At 42.1% G+C, this 20,290-nt stretch overlaps 2 protein-coding genes across 5 annotated transcripts; both read left to right on the plus strand.

Moving 5' to 3' along the window:
• Nucleotides 1–195: 195 nt before the first annotated feature.
• Nucleotides 196–11,415, plus strand: tango6 (transport and golgi organization 6 homolog (Drosophila)). The gene is made up of 18 exons (XM_088378772.1): nucleotides 196–371; nucleotides 792–1,447; nucleotides 1,643–1,759; nucleotides 2,031–2,178; nucleotides 2,253–2,356; nucleotides 2,630–2,792; nucleotides 3,113–3,180; nucleotides 3,916–4,028; nucleotides 4,257–4,433; nucleotides 4,512–4,638; nucleotides 5,132–5,338; nucleotides 6,291–6,434; nucleotides 7,179–7,673; nucleotides 8,153–8,210; nucleotides 8,345–8,503; nucleotides 8,863–9,014; nucleotides 9,154–9,267; nucleotides 10,942–11,415. The coding sequence occupies exons 1-18, from the start codon at nucleotides 320–322 to the stop codon at nucleotides 11,116–11,118; spliced, it is 3,231 nt and encodes a 1,076-aa protein (XP_088234898.1). The 5' UTR covers nucleotides 196–319; the 3' UTR covers nucleotides 11,119–11,415.
• Nucleotides 11,416–11,792: 377 nt separating this feature from the next.
• On the plus strand, nucleotides 11,793–20,201 carry has3 (hyaluronan synthase 3). Of its 4 annotated transcripts, XM_088378777.1 has the most exons (7): nucleotides 11,793–11,928; nucleotides 13,267–13,378; nucleotides 16,511–16,604; nucleotides 16,667–17,232; nucleotides 17,839–17,940; nucleotides 18,010–18,343; nucleotides 18,461–20,201. In XM_088378777.1, the coding sequence occupies exons 3-7, from the start codon at nucleotides 16,511–16,513 to the stop codon at nucleotides 18,937–18,939; spliced, it is 1,575 nt and encodes a 524-aa protein (XP_088234903.1). In that variant the 5' UTR covers nucleotides 11,793–11,928; nucleotides 13,267–13,378; the 3' UTR covers nucleotides 18,940–20,201. The 4 variants fall into 4 exon arrangements, with proteins under 4 accessions (XP_088234903.1, XP_088234901.1, XP_088234902.1 ...); XM_088378775.1 differs by having other exon boundaries at nucleotides 18,010–20,201; XM_088378776.1 differs by lacking the exons at nucleotides 11,793–11,928; nucleotides 13,267–13,378 and adding an exon at nucleotides 14,044–14,263 and having other exon boundaries at nucleotides 18,010–20,201.
• The last annotated feature ends 89 nt before the right edge of the window (nucleotides 20,202–20,290 follow it).

Below are 20,290 nucleotides of genomic sequence, written 5' to 3' on the forward strand. Positions count from 1 at the left end.
TAAAAACAGTGGTCATCAACCTTTTGGAAACTGAGAGCTTAACTAATTAGTGTGAAGTTTGATACACACTTAAAAAATTTATTATTTTTAATTATCTTTTGCTTTATTATTAGTATTCACGTCAAATTGAAGTAACATTGTTGGTGGAGTTTGTACTCTTTTTCTTCCTACCGTTCCTGAATGCAACCTTCGTACAATGCGTTGTGACGTAAAATTTAAGCGCCAGTAACATGTTTTTAACAAGTTAGCTAACGATTAAAAATAGACATGCCGTAAAATAAAGAATTATTCACACGTTGGATATCCATTTGATGACAAAATGACTACGGCAATAATCTCGGCGTTGAACGTGCTTACGAAACCTGTTGGTGGTGAGTGGTTAACAATATTTCGCGGTTTTGTCTCGTAACTGTCCAAATGTGGCAAGAGTTGTCTAAAACTATGAAATACTTCCAAGTGGTGAAATGCATTTTCTGTGTGTATAACTTCAATTTTAATGTCCTTTAACTCGTTGTAGTCGTCAAACTTGAGCCCTTGTGTCGTTTTTTTAGCCCAATTTATAAAACTGGACTCACTCAGGATTCAGCACAAATCAAATCAAAGTTTGAGCATGCCAAACAAGGAGTTTGACTCCGGTACATCTCAGCCTCTGTACAACATTTAGGTAGACAAGTCTGTAGTCAACAAGGAAGTAGGATTCATATCGCCTCTATTATTCATTTTTTTAATAAAGAGTCAAACAAATCTGTGTATCCAGATATGTATTGATAATGTATTGTTTTTGTCTGCAGAGGCATCTGGACATAATGCACAAACCTCAAAGGAGGAGGCGCTTTTGTTAGCATTGCGGGCGAACAGAGAAGTTCTCCTGGAGCAGCTGCACAGTGACCACAGTTTGCAGGAGGCAAAGGAACTGAGGAACGATGTGATCGCTCACGCAAACTGGTTCTTAAATGATACAGAGGATGTAATATGGAGCTTTGTCCAGGAGTGTCTCCTTCTGCTGCTCAGTTTAGCACGCCACCTCTCTGCTGAACTCGAGCTTTTTAAGCAGACACCTGCTCCTTCTGCCAAACTACACACCCCTGAGATGGCTCCACCCTTACCACCAGACGTCCTCAGTTTCACTCAACAGAAAACAGTTGGGGCAGCCCTTCAGTTTGTGGTTTCTTTTGGCCTCTGCCCATTTTTGGCTCCAGGAGTCGGTGTGCCACTGGGTCACAGGTCTGCATTTGGTGCAATGGTGGAAAAAATGGTGAATCCTCATAGTGCTGTTAGAGCATCACACCAGCTTCTCACAACGACAACTATCTTGTTGCGTTTAGCGGAACTGTCATCTCTTGCCACACTGGTGTTCACCCGACACCTAGGAGATGTGATGGCGGCACTCTGTCAGCTTGGCTATCAGCCGCAAAAGTCCAAGACAAGCAGCACAAAGGATGTGCAGGTAGTGCATCCTCAAATTGGTTTATTTTTGCTGTCTGTTAATGGAATTCAATTCATGCCTCTCTCTAAAGGCCAATTAAAAAATATCAACCAAGGCAGCCTTTTTGAATGTTGTGGATTTTATTAGAATGTATATTGTACTTGTGCAATTGTTTTTTTGTATCGTGTCGGCTGAGATTTTATTTTTTCTTTATAGGAGTTCAGTGAAGAGGAACGTAGAAATAGTCGAGAGGCTCTCCAAAGTCTTCTGGTAAAAGTGTATCAGCCAGTTGTGATCAAGGAGCTCCTTATTTTACAAGGTGGAGCCAAACAGGTATGTTTCTTCTTTCTGTGTCTTGATAAAATAGAATTGAAACCTCTGAGATTTGGGGTTCATTATGTGCCTTTTGATTGAATGGCAACCTGTCCAAGATGTACCCTGCCTTTTCCCCCAAAATCAGCACACCCGTGACCTCAATGAGACTATGCAGTATAGAACATGGAAAGATAAAAAAAGGAAAAAAAAACAAACATGAAACTGTTAGACCCAGTCAAACTGTAGAAAAGAGGCTGAATGTACCGTCATTTTATGTCCCTCCGATAAGTCGAGTCCAGAAGCAAGGTCCAGTGGTTCCAGAAGCAGGACAGCTCCTGGTTGGCTGAGGCGCCTTTGTGGTCAGTTACTGTCTGAGCGTCTGATGCAACCCAATGGAGTCCAAGCTGTGGTCAGAGCCATCCTGCAAGGAGGAACAGGTATGCAAGTGGCAGATCATGAAGCCCAGAAATGCCAAACAAAAATCTCTCGTGATATTGCTCATGTCCTCTAGGTGAGTCAGACTGGAAGAAATGTGACGGGATTGCCAAGATTCTCACAGCATGCCCGCAGCAGTCTGCATCAGCCGACGCTTACTATGAGCAAGTCTGTTCTCAGGTCAGTTTACACACACAAAGCTATAATAATGGGACGAAAAGAATGTTTCGTACAGAACCATCATGACAAGGCAAGGCAACTTGATTTGTATAGCACGTTTTATACACAGGGGCAACTCAATGTGCTTCACATGACCAAAAGCCCAACATCTAATCTAAAAGCATAAAAAAAACTAACACCCCCCAAGCTATAATTGTAATTGAACCCTTTACATCATTTTTCATAAATTATCTCATCTAATTGCATGTATTTCATTGGTTTGTATTGGTGTAGATCCTCGAACTCCTGCATCTCAAAGACACCTTCACAGCCCAACAGTTTCAGTGTGTGGCCACCAGGACAGCTCTCTACCTGATACAAGACAAGACCAGTTTTGCTCAGTCCTACTTGCTGCTTCCTCTGTTGGGTCCTCTCCATCACTGCATCACTGCTGCTGGTTTGTAGCAATCACATTTCTGTATGCAATAGATTTCCTATTCAGCAGATGAAATGTTTACTAAGTTATGGCCAGTGATGCCCGAAACGCTCGACTCAGACATTTAAAAAAATGTGTATGTTTTTCAGTAATGACTAAGATGCATTTAATCGTAAAGAGAAATTCCCATCAGATTGTGTGACTGAAGAAGGTCCCCAACTGTAATTGGTATATTTATAAACAATGTAGGAAATATATAATATAAACAACTAAGTTAGTTGTTGTTTTAATCAGAAAAATGCCATTAAATGAAGTTCTGTATGTTTTTTTTTTTTCACCAGATGATGTTCACGGCCAAGTTGCTGTGGAGGAATGGGAGATGACACAGTGTGTAGAGGACATTAACAAGGTGAGATCCTCTAAAAGTGGTTGCAGTGGTGTTCATAAGAAGAAATATTTTTGAATAGAAAAAAAAGGAGGTTGTCTTTGGTTTTTGATGGAGTTTGATTCTGACAAACCATGCACACTCTCAGATATGCACGATAGCATAGTGGTGCGAAGCAGTCTCTAAGTGCCCACAATTGTGATCTACCTGGACAGCTGAATATCAGCTGCCTGTAGATTTCTGCTTACAATTCCATCTATACGTACTTTGGGCACCTTTACTTTGCGCTGCACTCAAGCAAATCAATGTCTTCTTCTGCAACGTCCAAGACTATCAACGAGCTTCTTGCGTGCTCTACTTAAAAGAGAATGAGAGGAGCGACTTCAATGGGCTGTAAATGAAGTTGGCCGTGTTTAAACCTACAACGTCACAAAACACCCTTTCTGAAATGCGCCACGCTGCACTGGTTGACATTACCAAATCCTAGTCGAACCCGCCTCTGTGCAGATTTAGATCCTGCCTCGCACCAGATTTGCTCCATCATTACTATCACTAAGCTACGCGGTTAGAATCACAGTAAATATTTGTATGAAAAAATATTTTTAGGGCTTGAATGTAAAATAATAAAATGAAGAACCAGAACAAAAAAAAAGAAAACAATTTGGTACCCTTAATCCCACTGGAAAGTGTGAATACTAAGCATTTTCTACTTCAATGTCATGTGTCTCAGTGTTTTTTCAATGGATTTCTAATGGTCAGATTTGGGTTATGGGCCACAGTCCTTCGACTCGTCTTCTCGGCGCATTAGAAGAAGTGCTTCCAGTTGTCTTCACACTCTTCTGTTTCACCAAGCAGAATGTCTCCAACCTACGGTAGGCTTTTTTTTTTTTTTTGTCCAATATTGTTGGCTCAGCAACTAAATTGTGATGTTAAAAGTCCAGCTAGCGTAATCTAATAGATTGTTCATATAGATATTAAGGTTATGTCTATATTTTTGCACCCACGACTGACCAATAAGAGATGAGAGCAATGTCACATGGTTTATGTTTTTTATGGTTCATTGATTGAATATTTGTGTGTGTGCTCTTTCTGCCCCACAGAGCCCCTTGTCAGGATATTTTGCTGTGGTATCTGAGCCATGCTGAGACCTCTGCGGTCCTGTCACTACTCAGGCAGCTCTCAGGTTTGAAGGATCAGAAGAATGATGTAGCAACAGGCTTTCATTTCACCCCTGGCAGCAATGGTGGAGTTCAACTTAGCTGCAGAGAAGGCTGCAGGTGACGGATCCAGTTCGATGATGGTCTTTGCGAAAGAGCTCTATAATAGAATAATTTTCCCCATGGTTTGTCTCCCAGTGATGAGGATGATGCTCTGTATGAAAAGCTGTCAGGGGAGCAGTGGAGGTTGGAATGTCTGATGCACCTGCTGGCTGAACTCAAAGACAGTGATGTCCCTGGAGATTTCTTCCTTGACCTGCTGCACGTAAGCAATCTAATTATTAATAAAACAATAATGTTTTTGTCATTTGCCTATCTTGGCCAAGCTGTGACTACAAATCAAATCCTATCAGCAAAATCAGGGATAACTATGGTTTCACACAGGACAGGAGATGTCCTGTTTCTGTACATTAATAAGCCACACAACAGTAAGGTCAGTGGTTTTTACTGCTAATACCGTTTAGGTCACTGATGTAGAATGAACCACAGGGAAAAGGTTAGCCGACTGGTGACAGTGATGTTTCAAAAGAATTTCAGCATGTTGTCTCTGATTTGCATTGGGAGCCTTCTCAAATGAAATGTTCAGTATGTCCAATGCAGCTCGTCGGGTAATATTTATATTCCTTTACGATTGCTATCCGGCAGCTACTTGTGTGGTTAAATATCATTCATGCAGAACAATACATATTTGACACTGTTTTATTTCACATATTGGTAACCAAGTGGCAGTACATTTCATTTCTTTGGGGTTTCCGCAGGAGCTAACAAGCTGGGCGGCAGTGGCAGCAGAAGAAGAGGAGACAGATGGACAGCAATTGGACATAGCCTCCATGACTCTCTTGGAGTTGGAGCAGCAGCAACAGGGTTGTGTTGCAAGGCAAAACCACGCATTGGCTTTGCTTCACTTGTTGGCCGTAATGGTGGAGTCCCTTCAGCATACTGTCGTGCTGAGAAAAAACATACAGGTTTGTGAAGAATTTGCATTCCAACCTTCTAGAATGCTGAACAATCCAAATTATTCTGAGATGTTAAGATTCATGCTCATTCATTTTTCATTACAAAGATTTTTTTGTTGCTTTGAAGCCTTTGTATGTCTTTTTTAGCCTTCACATGCAATTTCTTCAAACATTTTCATTGTAAGAGCCTAACTCCAGATTATCCCTGCTATGGAGTGCCAGCACAATCCTTTGGAATCCCAAGAAATGCGACCACATGTAGGCTCACCATTCTGGAGCCATATCATGACATAAGCAATTTTAGTTACGTCAATTACACTTTACACAGATCTGATCGGACGGACCAGATGGCCAGATAGTCTGCACTTAATGCAAAATCGGTGAAAGTTTGTAATGTCCTGATTTGCATATTGATCAATGACGTTATTGATGACATCCGTGAAGTAAGACATTACAGCAAACATTATCTGGTACACTCAAGGGATGTTCTCTGCTGCCGTTAATAATCCAATGCAGTCAGATATTTTTTTTTTCCCCCTCAAAATTTATTACATTTTTTTTGAGTGGAGGGAGGGATGTTCTTGTTTGGCTAAGGCTCAGCGCAAGATAATGAAAGCAGGCCATGTTTAGTCATGCTGTTGAAAAAAAATAGTTGTTCATGTTCCGTTGAAGCAGATTAAGGGAAGAGGTATTACAGGTTTGGTCATGTATTTGTGATAAGTACAATAAATATTTGTCTGGCCGGAAATGTAGGGCTAACACGTTGCCTGACGGATTACGAAATGACTCATACATTGGCATTACATTGCGGAATAAATAATAATACATTTTCTCCCACAAATCTTTGGTACTAACGGTTTTAAACTAGTCATTGCTGTTATATTTTCCACAATGCTGTGGTTAATTAAGAGGTTGAATTTTTCCAAAGACAATGTTTGATTTCATTCTGTCTTCTCTCTAGGTGGTTGATTTTATTGACTCACTGCTTCAGAGGGCATGCATTGTTCTGGAGAAGGCAAATGGTGTTATTATTGAAAACCCAATCGAAAACCAAACGCTGAGTATGGGGATGGGCCTGGTGGCAACTCTGCTCTCTGGACCCCAGGTACTCAATTCCGAGAAATACTGTCTACCATATTACATATGTACTGTAGTCAGTCAAATGGAAAGTAATATTTCAGTATAATGTTTGTAGAGGAATCATTATTTGGGCAATGACATGCTTCTCTGTTAAACCTTCATGCATCACCACAAAAGATCTGAACAGTCAACATGAAATTTAACTGTAGTGGCTTATCATTTTTTTTTGTTTCAACATATACAGTGATCCCTCGTTTATTGCAGGAGATGTGTTCCTGAACCACCCACGAAAAAACGAAATCTGCGAAGTAGAAACCGTACGTGTATTTAGAAATATAAACACCATTGTGTTGAAATTTCCAACACGTGGTGTTTCTTGTTGGCCGCTAGAGGGCGTAGTTGTATTGTAAGTCATTTAGAAGATTTTATTTTATTTTTTTCCTTGCCAAACGTTGCAAAGGGTTACCACCTTCAGGATTAGCACACTGCACTCACCCGGGGGACATCATGCATAGCGAAACCAAAGTGAGTCATGGTTGCGTATGAATGTCCTGTTGCATTGTGGTCCTACACACAATCCTCAATACTTTTACGCTACATAAATGTTTCCCATTCTCTTCATAAACATTGCCACACTCCACGATAGGTGAAGCACGAAGTGGCGAGGGATCACTGTATGTATTTGTATCTGGCATACTCGATCAGCATCTTTAATAGCATATTGCAAGTGACCTTGCCTAACCGCTTCAATTTCCTGTGACATCCACAGCTTACTGTTGACGTCTACTCATCAATGTCAAGACTGCTCCGGCCGCTCGAAACTCTTTCTCAGCAACACCCGGAGGTGTTCATCCAGGAACTGGCTTCAAATTTAAGAGCAATCATTGCCACTCACGGTGCCTACCGACCAGATGACCTCAACACCGGTGCCTTCCCAGGTTCCAAAGACTGTCATGTGTCACCCAATGACAACAATCTGCCTTCAAAGCGAAAAAATAAGATTGAAACTAAAACAACACAGACTTGTCCTCCATCACCTCTGTCGCTCAACAACACACTTCAACAATCCCATATCAAACAATCAACATCCTCTGAGGGCTCTTTGGCAGGTGAAAGTTCACGTTCCTCTAAAGCCTTTTCTGACTGGCTACTCGAGGCGTGTCACCCTGATGTTCCAACCAGAGCATTTGCCCTGAGGAACTTGACCCAAATGGTGCGATCCAAAGACCAAGAAACTGTACAAGCCCAGGAGAAAGTCCTAACTGTAAGTTGTTCTTGATTTTCAGTCAATGCAATTAATCCATTTTGAACAAAAGGGACAGCAGGTTTGTGTATTGTGTCATGGACGAACACTTGAGCCAGCTCCTCCATAGCAACATTGGTGATGTCTTGGGACTTGTTAGTTTGCCTTGGCATAAAAGGAACGAGAACTACTTTCACATTCTCTTTAATCAACGTTCCCTCCCTGTCATATTGGACATCCATTAACCGTCTATCTGGACAGCAGGACCTCACAATATTGATTTTTTTTTGTATTTGTATCATTTTATGGATGTTTTTCCATATCCCCAAGTTATCGTTATACCGTCCTGGGGCTACATCTTGAATTATTCCCTTTGTAGTCCTGTTGTTCTTTCCCAGTTTTGATCATCTTTGATTTAGATGTCTGTCTTGCTGTAAGTTCAACTACAACTGTCTTCTGCTGTGTGGTGATTACTAAAGCAGTTGATTTGTTTTCCCCAGCTCTTCCTTGAAAACTTGGAGCATGAGGACTCCTTTGTCTACCTGTCAGCCATTCAAGGTAACGTAATCTAACGATCTGGCTGTGAATGTAATATTTTGTCAATTGTGAACTGCTTACAAAGTTATAGTCGTGGAGAAGCCTTTGAGTACGGCTAATTCCTGAGACAAAGACTTACTGTTTACTGTCTGCAGGACTTGCTTCATTGGCTGATTTCTATCCTGAGAGAATTCTGGAAAGGCTCCTGAAAGACTTTCAACATGGTTCCTCGCTCTCCACATCCAATAAGGGCCACTCCTTGGAATTTCGCCTTAAAATGGGTGAAGTCCTAATGAGGGCAAGCAGAGCTATGGGTGAGCATCATCGTGTCATTATCCATTTTCTGAATCATTGTTTCACAACCGGTGAAGTGACCCGATGGCTAAAAATTCTGTTCAGCTCCCTACCCTTTTTTGGTTTTGCTGCTTTTCCCCAAGAGAGTCTCTCTTTTTTTTTTTGCCTTGCTGGGACTTTTAGTTTATTCAGCACCCTTTACAAACATTACACAGACAATCTACTGAGATATGGAGTTGGAAAATAGCTGAACTTAATTCTAGTATGTGATCTGGGATGAGCTTTTAATGTTCACAAGTTTGCATGGAATATGCACTGCTGTTTGAGGCAGTGTTAAAGGTGATCACCTTCGACCCCACCCCCCCTTCTGCTACTGCAGGGGAGTTGGCACCCCACATCGGTCGTCCCTTGCTGTCGGTGTTCCTGAGAGGAACCAGAGACTCTGACCAAAGCATCCGTGCCAGCAGTCTCTCTAATCTGGGAGAACTTTGCCAGAGACTGGACTATGCACTGGGTCCGCTGGCTCAGGAGGCAAGTGAAAACAACAAATGCTTAGAACATTATTACAAATGTTTCCACAGTGACAGAATACAAACTTCTTATATCCTTATTTTCATCATGAAGCTATTGTTGATCAGCTCACTGACGTGTCCCTGCTTGTGTTGTTCAGATGAGCTCCTGTCTTACTGCCTTGATAAAGACAGAGAAAGAAGCAGAGGTGAGGAGAGCTGCTGTTCACGTTATCACCCTACTGCTCCGAGGCCTCAGTGACAAAACCACCCAGGTACAAACACACAGCAAATTTTCTAATGCAAACAGTTAACTGCATTCCCTCCAATTAAAATGCTCCTATTTTTAAAATTCTGTCAGGAACATTGCAGTGGGAATATGTAGATTTAATATGAATGCTTCCAAAAATTGGATGAAAATGTTCCTGGGGAAAGAAGCATTATTTTTTTCTTTGATACCATGGCAGGAAATCATTAGAAGCTCCACATGTTTTGTAGAGGTTATTTTGACTCCTTCAGGTACCCCAGGAGGCCACTTTTCTCACTCCACATAGCTTGCGCAATTTTGACACAGAAAGAGAGTGATGTAAGGGTGGTGTTTTGGAGAGTGAGAACGTGTCACAGTGACACATCCTTTAATCTAGCAACTGTGGCCGCTGGGAATGTTTAACTTAATGTCAGCTTCTCACCAAGCACAGGACACACAGAGACCCTCCCATTACGTTTAACAATCAAGCAATTTCTCACTGTTGGTCATCACTGTTTTCACAGGTAATATTATTCTTAACACCTAATAATTATGTGAACCCTTGAATACATGAATTTCCAAATTTTCCTATTTGCAAATTTTGGGGTGGGGGTATTTTCCCTTCATTATTTGCGGGAAAAACTCACCTGTCTGCTGTTTTGAGCTCACGCGAAAGCCATCTTGTGGTGTTCTTGTTGACCTATGCAAGAAGAGGAGGTTCATTTATCCTATCCCGACATCATTGTACTGTTTTTCAAAGATAACTTTAGGTTAGAAAATATAAACGTTTCTGTGTGTTTATAATATATATACAATACATCTATTTTCTATGCCCAGCCAATCAAATGAAAATTTACACTCACATTTCCATATATAGTCAATTGACTCTTCTTGAAAGGGGAAGTCAAGTCAAACATGTTCTTTACAATAAAATATTCAGTGCAACTCCATTAGCCTAAACATGGTATTCTGATTACTGTTGCATTTGTGGAATATGAACAAAGTAACAAAATTCACTTTTTAGGATTTTGCTGTAATTCATTTTCCACAAACACAATATTCATGAAAATACCGTGCGCAAAGGACATATTATTGTCAAGAAAAAAATTGACTCTTGAACAGAGTTTTCAATCAACCCAACATTACAGTCCAATTTTGGAATATGGGAGAAATTGGAGTAATCTGAAAGAAAAAAAAAACATCCAGGCTCAGAGAGAACATGCAAACTGCTCATACTCGAAAGGCTTTAGCTGAGATTTAAACCCATTGACTCCTAAATGCAAGACAGATGTACGAACCATTCCACTATGCTAGCCTTAGGTAATCATTGAATGAAACAGCAGCATTACATTCTTTATTATTCAATCAATGGTAGGTGCTCGTCATTAAAACCTTCTTGTGGTGCAACCCCCGACCCTTGACACCTCCACCCAAAGAAAGAAATGTTCAGGTGGGGCTGCGCTGCTGTTCTCAAACCAGGCTCTGTCATTACCGAACAGCTGCAGTGCACCATCTGTAGATGCTTTAATGATACCCGGTGACATGCGAACAGACACAGAACACATCACAAAGGTTAGGCCAGGTGGTCACGCTCTTGTGGAGGGTGAAGGGTCATGTGAGGATTATCTCAGTGTGAAAAAGATTGAATGCGGCTTCAGGGTCACTTTACCAGTGTAACATCTAGCATTTCTGTGTCCACCAGGTCCTCAGCGATGTTCTGCTGGACCTGTACCGAGCTCTTAAGTGGGTCGTTCGATCTGACCCGGATGAGGTTGCCGTGCTTCATGCCCAGCTCGCTCTTGAGGAGCTGGACGACATTATGCGAAGCCTCATCTTCCAAAAACAAAAGCTGGAGAAAAAGATAGTTGTCTTGCCGTAAAACTTGGATTCCCCCTAGTATTATGTTTTCTTCCCCCCCCCCCCCAAGAACAATGGTGGACTCTATTTGACATATTTAGGGCCCCACAGAATCTTTGCGCGTCACCATAAATCTCTTGGCTTGTAGAGTTAGTAAAGTTGAACACCCCAAATAATCAGTCCCCCAAAATCAAATGGTGTATAGTATTAGTTTGTGTTACTGTGTGCTCATAACAAAACCAAATATTCATGATACGTGTAACACATTTTAAAAACTAAAAATAAATCAGCACAGGTTCCATGACTTATCCCTATTTAACATGGGACATTTCAAGCTGGATTTGAATAAATTTTCCATGGAATGATTGAAGACACCGTATGTACCAGAAATGGTCCACCTCACTTGACATAAAGGACTACAAGAGAATTGATCTGCTTAACCGGCCAGCTTTGAGGGGCGTCAACCCCCACTGTGTTTGTAACAAATCAATTCCCTTGTAAAATATTGTAATTGGTCTTGTTCCTCCAGCTGGATGCCGACTTTGTTTGAAAATCATGTAAGTAATCCATTAGAAATTACTTTTGGAGTATTGTCATTCATTTAGACTGAATTAGAAGGGAGGGGTGGTTAGCTCTAAATAAATACACCCAAATGACCTTCAGGGTTTGAACAGGATCTGATTCAAGAGGCATTCCTTCTTTTGTCCTTCATCATGCCTCTCATCCCTCCAGCACAGTGCATGAAGCATGACCTCCCCCTCTTCCCCCTCAGAGGGCAAACATGGCAGACCAGCCTGGTTTCCATGGATATTCTCTTTAATACGGAGTCAAGGTATTGCAGTGGTGTGAGGTGCTTTACAAATCTCTTTGAGTGTCCTGGTAGATTTAGGTCTCTCCAGGAATATCACGGAATTGGCATCTTAATCAAAGATGTGTTTATTCTGGAATTATATGTTATTTTGTGAAGAACAAATACAACATGGACTCCCCCCTTTCACCAAGGGGGTGTGCAATTGGGGGGTGTGATTCAGATATTTTCCATTCGTTTATAATCAGCATTAGAACAAAAGTGGTCTAACAAAATGAAGCCTTACTCTCCCCATTGGACTCTTGAGTTGATTTCATATTCAAAATGGTGCATTGCTGCCATCTATTGGTCGTTGTGCATCAATAAAGTAGTTTCCAAGCTTGAACTTTGCAGTGGAGCACCATCAGATTCTCCTTCATCATAGTAATTGGCAAGTTTACACGTCAAAGGCAGTGAATGGGTCAATCTGGGGTTTGGCTAGATAGACTTTTTAACATTTTATGCTTCCAACAATGCACAAATTAATGTCCATAAATGCATAATTTGAGTAGTGTGGAAAAAAAAAATCCCCTTATTTAACATTGGTGACCTTTAAGAGAGGTTCTCTGTGAAAATGTTGCCCAATTTTGGACTAAGGTGGTTACGAACAGGGAATGTTTTGCTGCATCGCAGATTTTTTTTTTTTTTTTTAAATAGGAATTAGGCAAATAGTTTGACGATGTAGATTATTACAGTATCTTTAATCTGGAAGGATTTTACCTCTTACTTGTTTTTCTGCTATTTTGTGATTTGATAAATCTTTACTATAGACAGTTGCAAGATGAATAAAAAAATATAAATAAGCCCCCTAACCACCTTCATTCACACCCTAATCCAAACACGCATTCCATATTCCAAATATTTTATGAACTGCGTCAGTGTTGATGGAAGATTAATCTTTGTAAATGTTCTTAGGTGATGAGAAGCTTTTCCCCTCTGATTCTTGCTATTAAGAAAGACGAGTGACAGCATTAAAAAAAAGCATATTGGCTTCAGTATCACACCAGTTTTATTAGAGAGAACAGTAAAAACAGCCAGCCAGCCATTATTTTTTGACATATTCATGTGGTATAAAAAAAATGGCTGGGTGGATCGATAACACAATTTTTTGTGTAACATTTCATGCTAAAAAATTAAAATGTCGCCTTGATTCCAAATTTAACAAGGCTATGAATCCCTTGACTGTTTGACTTTTAACAGGAGGAATGACGATCCAGTTCCCACACACGAGATCCTGTTTTTACCTACTCCGTTCGATTGTTTTGTCTCATTTCTTTCCCTGTGATTGTCCCGAAGACAATCAAACTTTTTGTTTTATTCCAGGAGAAGACTCTCCCACCATGTGTTCCCCAATCATCAAGTTAAAGGTCATGCAGAGAGGCGTGAGAGGGAGGAATATTAAGTAGCTACCCTTTCTGCTTCATCTCCCTAACAGGCAAGTGCACACTATTTATTACTGGATTTTAATGAAGTATCTAAGTAGTCGCCTCATATCGATCCCACTGAGGCATGCAGGCAGTCTGTGTCATGGAAGCTGCAGCTAAGCCTCAGAGCAGGAGAGGGAAGGAGGGAGGGAAGAATAAATAAAGTCATAATAGATGCTTTGAGTCAGGCGGCGGGAAGGCGAGAGGTGGCTCCACGCAACCAAACAGTCCCGTGGCTTGTTGGATTCCGCTGGCTGCATTGCAGTGAGAAAGCCAAGGTAGAGAGCTTCAGTGTACAGGTACAGGAGGGGGAAGAGGAGAGTGAGAGGCGAGGACAGGACAGGACGGCGGTGGCGTGAGGTAAGAGCCGATAGTGCAACCGAGGGGGAGAGAGATGGAGGCTCATCTGCGCACTGGAGGTTTGAAGTGGAGCTGATATTGCGGCACAAGGATGGCAGGAGCGCTGGAGATGAAGCATGGGTAACCTTCAACCTTCTTAACCTCTTTGACCTCCCAGTGGGCCAGCCAGGATGGAAAACTAGGAGAAGAGCTGGACTGATCTGACCAATCTTCAAGGGCTTCATCAGAGAGCACGTCCTGGGAGACAGAAGGGGGAGGGGGGTGGAGGTGGAAGAGGAGGAGGTGGTCGGTGGGGGGCTGTCTCACAGAAGTGGTCTCGCAGTGGTTTCGGCTGCCGGCTGTATTTTTGGGATCCTGCGAATGGAGCGAGTGCGCTGGAATAAAGATGTAGTGTGAGCCGGTGGAAGGAGGGGGACCAAACAAGGAGAGCGCTGTGCTAAGGGAAGGAGAGGACGTCCCAGCTGGGCGCACAGACTGGGAGGACAGATCTTTGGGGGGGAGACAAAGACGGCCGGTGGGTCTGCTGGATCAGGAAGGTAAGGAAGGCATTCAATTTCCTACTATGAGGAGACAGCGGTGCGTCCTTATAATGTAAATTGATGCCCACTGGGAGAGGAGAAAAGATCAATTCCCCCACCCCCACCCCCTCCCACTTTTTTTAACTTTAGTATTCAAACAGGACTCAGGATTAGTGTTAAAGCCATAATTAGGTGGATTCAATTGTGAGGGTTTGTTGTTAAGAAATGAATGAAAGTCTTCATCCATGAGCAAACATGTTCTCGGGGACTGACACTGAATGGAAAAGTTTTTAAAAGCTGGAGGAAGCGACATTAAAGTTGAGTTAGAAGATGCAGGACAAAGAGCTGAGTGTGTTCATGTTTGAGGGGCAAATGTGTTTGCAATGTGGGGTAGAGAAACCGTGTTTTTTTTTTCTGTGTGTGCGTGGGTAGGTGCACTTGTTTGGGTGCAGTACATGCATATTCATCTCATGTGTGCGCGTGAGTATAATCTGAATTCCAAAATATGTCCGGTTTTAATTGAGCCTGTCAGACAGGAATTCATATATTGCGGTTGCAGAGGTGTGGGCCTTCCAAATGAATGGTGATGTCATTGGTTGTCATTCAGAAAGTTAGACTGAAAAACATGCTTAAATCTGTGAAAAAAATTTGGAAACAAGTAGAAACAATTTGGTGACACACATACACTTAAACTATCACACATTTTCTATTGAAAAGAAAGAAGACTGTTAAGGAATATCTGTTTGCCAAACACCAATTTTAAAATCTGGTATAATGCAAATATGGAGATGACCTCCAATTTAGTCAGATTTGGGGAGCTTGTAGGAATTAATTTGAGGGTCAAACTCTCATAAAAAAAAATACAAAAAATTCCTTTTACTTTCTAACATTGATTTTTTTTTCCCCACCAGCTACATTAAAATATTTTACCCCCTAAACAGTGCTCATATACAGTATATATTTTATTTTCTGTCATCTCAATAAGCTGCACATGTGTACACGGGCCTCCTAGAGCTAAGCGTAATGATATAAATAAATCGGGTTGTGTCTGCTGTCAAGGTCTAGTGGGGAGGTTTTGATGGGGGTTGGTTAGGAGGAAATGTTAGGAATGAAAGGATGGAATTGTAGCTCCAGGTACGCTGGTTCTGAGCACCAGCCACACCCAGACTGACCTTTAATCAGCTTTATAACCCCTCCAGGCAACAAAGGATCAGGGATATTCTCGTGAGAATTTCATATGAAAAAACACTAGACTCTATATATTGCGCAACCATTTTTTTTTTTTTTCAGAAGTACCCTCCACGTAAGCTACCATTTTTCAAAACGGTGCATTACAGTTTGTACAAAGTCCTACTATATTCTCATGAGGACAGGCTTAAGAGGGAGTGCTAGATGCTTGACTAAGGGGACATCTGGCGAAGGACAGGATGGAGGAAGATGAAAGACGCAACACTGAAGCTGTGCATCCATGAAGTGTTTTACTTGATGGGGCCAATTTCCATCGCTACAAAATGGCCAATGCTCAAAAATCATACTGGCATTCCTCCAACAAACACCTCCATTTTTATATACATAGCAAGCTTTAGACCCTATAAGTAGAATCATGACAATTAATGCTCTATATTTATTGAATATGGAAATTTAATGAGCTCTGGGACTGCTCACATCTAAATAGTGATAATCAAATTGGCAGTGGCAGTCTGAAAAAGAAACCCCAAGGACTGGAATTTTATGTTGGGATTTTTATCAGTTGTACTGAAGATATATTAGGAGTGATTGTTCTTATTGTACCTACTACTATTACCAAATGGATTCTCCAATCTGAGAAATCTTTAGGTAGAAAGTCCAACTCCAAGTTGCTCTTCAGTCTACAAAGTGAAACTCTTCCCAAGGGCGCTAATAGTAATCAACTGGGTAGTATAGTAAGTGTCCATGATGAATTTATTTCGTTTCCAGGCTGTGACGTTCAACGTTCATGTTTTTTCCCCGTGTATTCATGATGTCATCCAGAGGCTAATGATGTGTTTTCAGCTGATGGGAAAAAAAAAACAGGAAATCGCATTTGAGTCAACTAATGACACCTTTCAAGCTTTCCAAAAGACTCGCATACTGTATGTACCGCTTATGTCAAAGCACTAACTGTGACAGAAATCACAAATTCATGCTCCACTGAAAACAGTTTTCTCGAGTCATCGCTATTTCTTTCCATCTTCTGCTGCGCTGCATTTACGTGCTGATCCTAATCTTATTGTGATGCCCCCTCAGATGACCTCTTGCTGCAGAAATGCGGTGAACATCGTGGTCACCACCGTTTTTGCAGCGGTGGTCCTCTTCACCATCCTGCTGGCCTACATCACAGGTTAGCATCTTTATTTATTTCCAAGTACTTATTTGAGTTAACTTTGTTCTTGTGCTTTGCAGGTTACCAGTTTATTCAAACTGAGCAGCACCACCTGTCCTTCGGCCTCTATGGCGCTTTCCTCTCCCTCCACCTTCTCCTCCAGAGCCTTTTTGCCTTTCTGGAGCATCGGCAGATGAAGATCCCCACTCACCCTCAACATCTCCGCCGAACTGTGGCCCTCTGCATCGCCGCCTACCAGGAGGACCCAGACTACTTAAGGAAGTGTCTGCGGAGTATCAGACGGATTTCTTTCCCAGGATTAAAAGTCGTGCTGGTGGTGGATGGAAACAGACCAGAAGACCGTTACATGATGGACATTTTCCAGGAGGTGATGGGTGGGGCTGACCAAGCGGGCAGCATGGTGTGGAAAGGAAACTATCACAGCGATGGAAGCGGTGGAGGTGGAGTCGGAGGTGGAGTCGGAGGTGGAGTCAGAGGGAGCACAGTTCACATGGAGGAAGCATTACGGGTGACTCGGCTGGTCAGAAGTTGCCGCTTTTCCTGCATCATGCAGGAGTGGGGAGGGAAGAGGGAGGTCATGTATACAGCTTTTAAAGCGCTGGGGGACACTGTGGATTATGTGCAGGTAAGGACCACACACTAATAAGAGTCTTGATTATATGATTCTGGATGGTAAGAAATAAATGTGAAATCATCCAGGAGGCTGTATCGTATACAATGATCACTTGAGATACTCGGATCATTTATTCTTTGACCACGTTCGTAGTATACCTCAAAGCATTCTCATCTCATCTCATTTTTATATTTTCAAATCATTGTCTCAAATCAACATTTCCCCTTTAAAACAGTAAAAAAATTGTAATGTGATTATTCATCATAGAAATACCATAGTACGGTATTGAATGGATGAATCTTTATTTCGAACATGATTTAAAGAATAAAACCAATATTATATTGTATAAGAATGATGCAATCTTGCCAATAAAATTGCATTAAAATAACAAAATTAATATATATAATATATATATTTTGTAGTGCCCTATCTACAGAACATACTGTAGGGCAGAACCACCTAGGATATGAATGCCTGGCATACTTGAATTAACAACCGCTAAATGCCATCTGTTTTACGTCTTTTGTTCTCAAGCTAATGGATAAGGTCATAGGCCGCAAAGATTTAGGCATCTGTCAATCGTGGAAAGTCCTTAGCATGTGCTTGTGCCTTTTCCAGGTGTGTGACTCGGACACAGTTCTGGACCCAGCATGTACCATTGAGATGCTGAAGATCTTCGAGGAAGATACGACAGTAGGAGGAGTTGGCGGAGATGTACAGGTAGAACATCAGTCAGAGTTCAAGACTCTCCTGGCAACGGATGAACATACAGTTCTTTTCCTTCCACAGATCCTGAACAAGTATGACTCCTGGATCTCCTTTCTCAGCAGTGTGCGCTACTGGATGGCCTTTAACATTGAGCGTGCCTGCCAGTCCTACTTTGGATGCGTCCAGTGTATCAGCGGCCCTCTGGGAATGTACAGAAACTGCCTTCTCCAGCGCTTCCTAGAGGCTTGGTACCATCAAACCTTCCTGGGCTCCAAGTGCAGCTTCGGCGATGACCGTCACCTCACCAACCGAGTGCTAAGCTTCGGCTACAAGACAAAATATACAGCCCGATCACAGTGTCAGACTGAAACGCCAACCCAGTACCTGCGTTGGCTCAACCAGCAGACTCGCTGGAGTAAGTCGTACTTCCGTGAGTGGCTTTATAATGCTTTGTGGTTTCACAAGCACAGCCTCTGGATGACCTATGAGTCTGTGGTCACTGGTTTCTTCCCGTTCTTCTTGGTCGCCACAGTCATCCATCTTTTCTACCGTGGAAGGCTGTGGAACATCTTGCTCTTCCTGTTGACCGTCCAGCTGGTTGGGATGCTGAAGGCCACCTACGCCTGTTTCTTGCGTGGTAGCCTGGTCATGATCTTCATGTCGCTCTATTCTCTGCTCTACATGTCGAGTTTACTCCCGGCCAAAATATTTGCCTTGCTTACAATCAACAAAGCAGGCTGGGGAACTTCCGGCCGGAGGAAGCTTGTGGTAAACCTGATCGGGGCTGTCCCTGTGACAGTGTGGACGATGGTGCTGCTCGGAGGCGTGGTGTATACAATTTACTGTGAAACGCAACAGCCGTTGAGTGAATCCGAAAAGGTCTTGTTGATATCGGGGACGATACTGTATGCCTGCTACTGGCTCATTCTGCTGGTGCTTTACCTTGCAATTGTAGCCAAACGATGTAACAAGCGGCAAGAGCAGTATCGCCTGCCGTATGTTGAGGCATAAAAGTGCTTCAAGAAGTTCTTGACAGGTTGCTAATATGAAGGACAACTGCTGTATCCTCACACCTTTGTGAACTGCCGGAGCAAATGCACAGTCATGTCTGTAGTGCCAGTGCTAAAAAGGTGGGGATGTGAAATCCAAGCAGCAGGGAGCAGATCCTGTTAGGGGGCTGGGGGGGGGAACTTGTGAGCTATGACTGCGTCCATGAAGCACAACACTGCTTGCGCTGAAAGGAAACATCATGTACTCTATTTGAACATCATGAAGTTCATGGGTAGAGGTTAGCTGACAATAAAGCGGCCCAGAACAGGGCTTGTGATGAGAAGAAAGAATTAATCAAATGGAATTAAGTGTAGTCAAGATGGTTGAGATTAGGGCCTCAAAAAATAAATTAACACAGCAAAGAAGAGTAAAGTCATAGTCTCTCAGAGGTGTCAATTCCTGAAATAATATCTCCAGGAAACATGCGGAATAATTATTTAGGTTTGATTATAAAACTGATCAAACCTATTTATTTTAGGAAGTGAGATAGAGAAATTAACAAAATTAAATGGCCAGATTCTGACTGAGATGGCTCCAATCAATCTATCGAGCAAGTGGATTCGGTTAAAAGCTCCAAGAATGTGTCAAGGTGGCTGTCTATCCTTCAGCCTGTCCCAAAGTTGATCTAGTGGCTATCCAAAGCCAGAGCCATCCTCTCAGAACTTGATAAAATGGGAATTTTGACGCTGTTGTACGAATCGCTGTCATGCCAATTCTTGTCTGTGTGCCCTGCGATTGGCTGGCGACCAGTTCAGGGTGTCCCCCGCCTCCTGCCCGAAGTCAGCTGGGATAGGCTCCAGCACGCCCGCAACCCTCGCAAGGAGAAGCGGTTCAGAAAACCGATGTACCATGTCAAATTTACCTTCCAGCTATTTTTATTCTTTATTTTGTTCGGGTGAGTTTTTAGCTTAGTGATCCCTGAGGTGCCAGAGCATCATCCATGATCATCAAGTAATATTTGAACCAAAGGGCACTCTTCTCTTGACCTTTTACAGTAAATGTAGAAGAAAATGCTTTTAACTGTAACTGAGGACCAAATATATTTCCTTGTGAGAGACTTGGGAACCTTGTGTTTGAGTGTTTCACACTCTTTTCCTGTTAGCCAAGCAAAATGACTGTAACAATTCGGTGTCCGACTTTCAAATCTCTCCTGTTTGATGATGATCTCAGGAAATCACTGGAATGTTTCTCACTCAATAAAATGTGTTCTGCTTTTGACAGAATGGAGCCATTCATTGATACTTGAGTGTTTCCATGTTTGTATTTCATTCAGTATGCCGTGTTGAAACGTAGACTACTGAGGGTCGTGAGA

This window comes from Syngnathus floridae, chromosome 6 (assembly GCF_059516105.1).
Source record: "Syngnathus floridae isolate MCC-2025c chromosome 6, RoL_Sflo_1.0, whole genome shotgun sequence".
NCBI lineage: Eukaryota > Metazoa > Chordata > Actinopteri > Syngnathiformes > Syngnathidae > Syngnathus > Syngnathus floridae.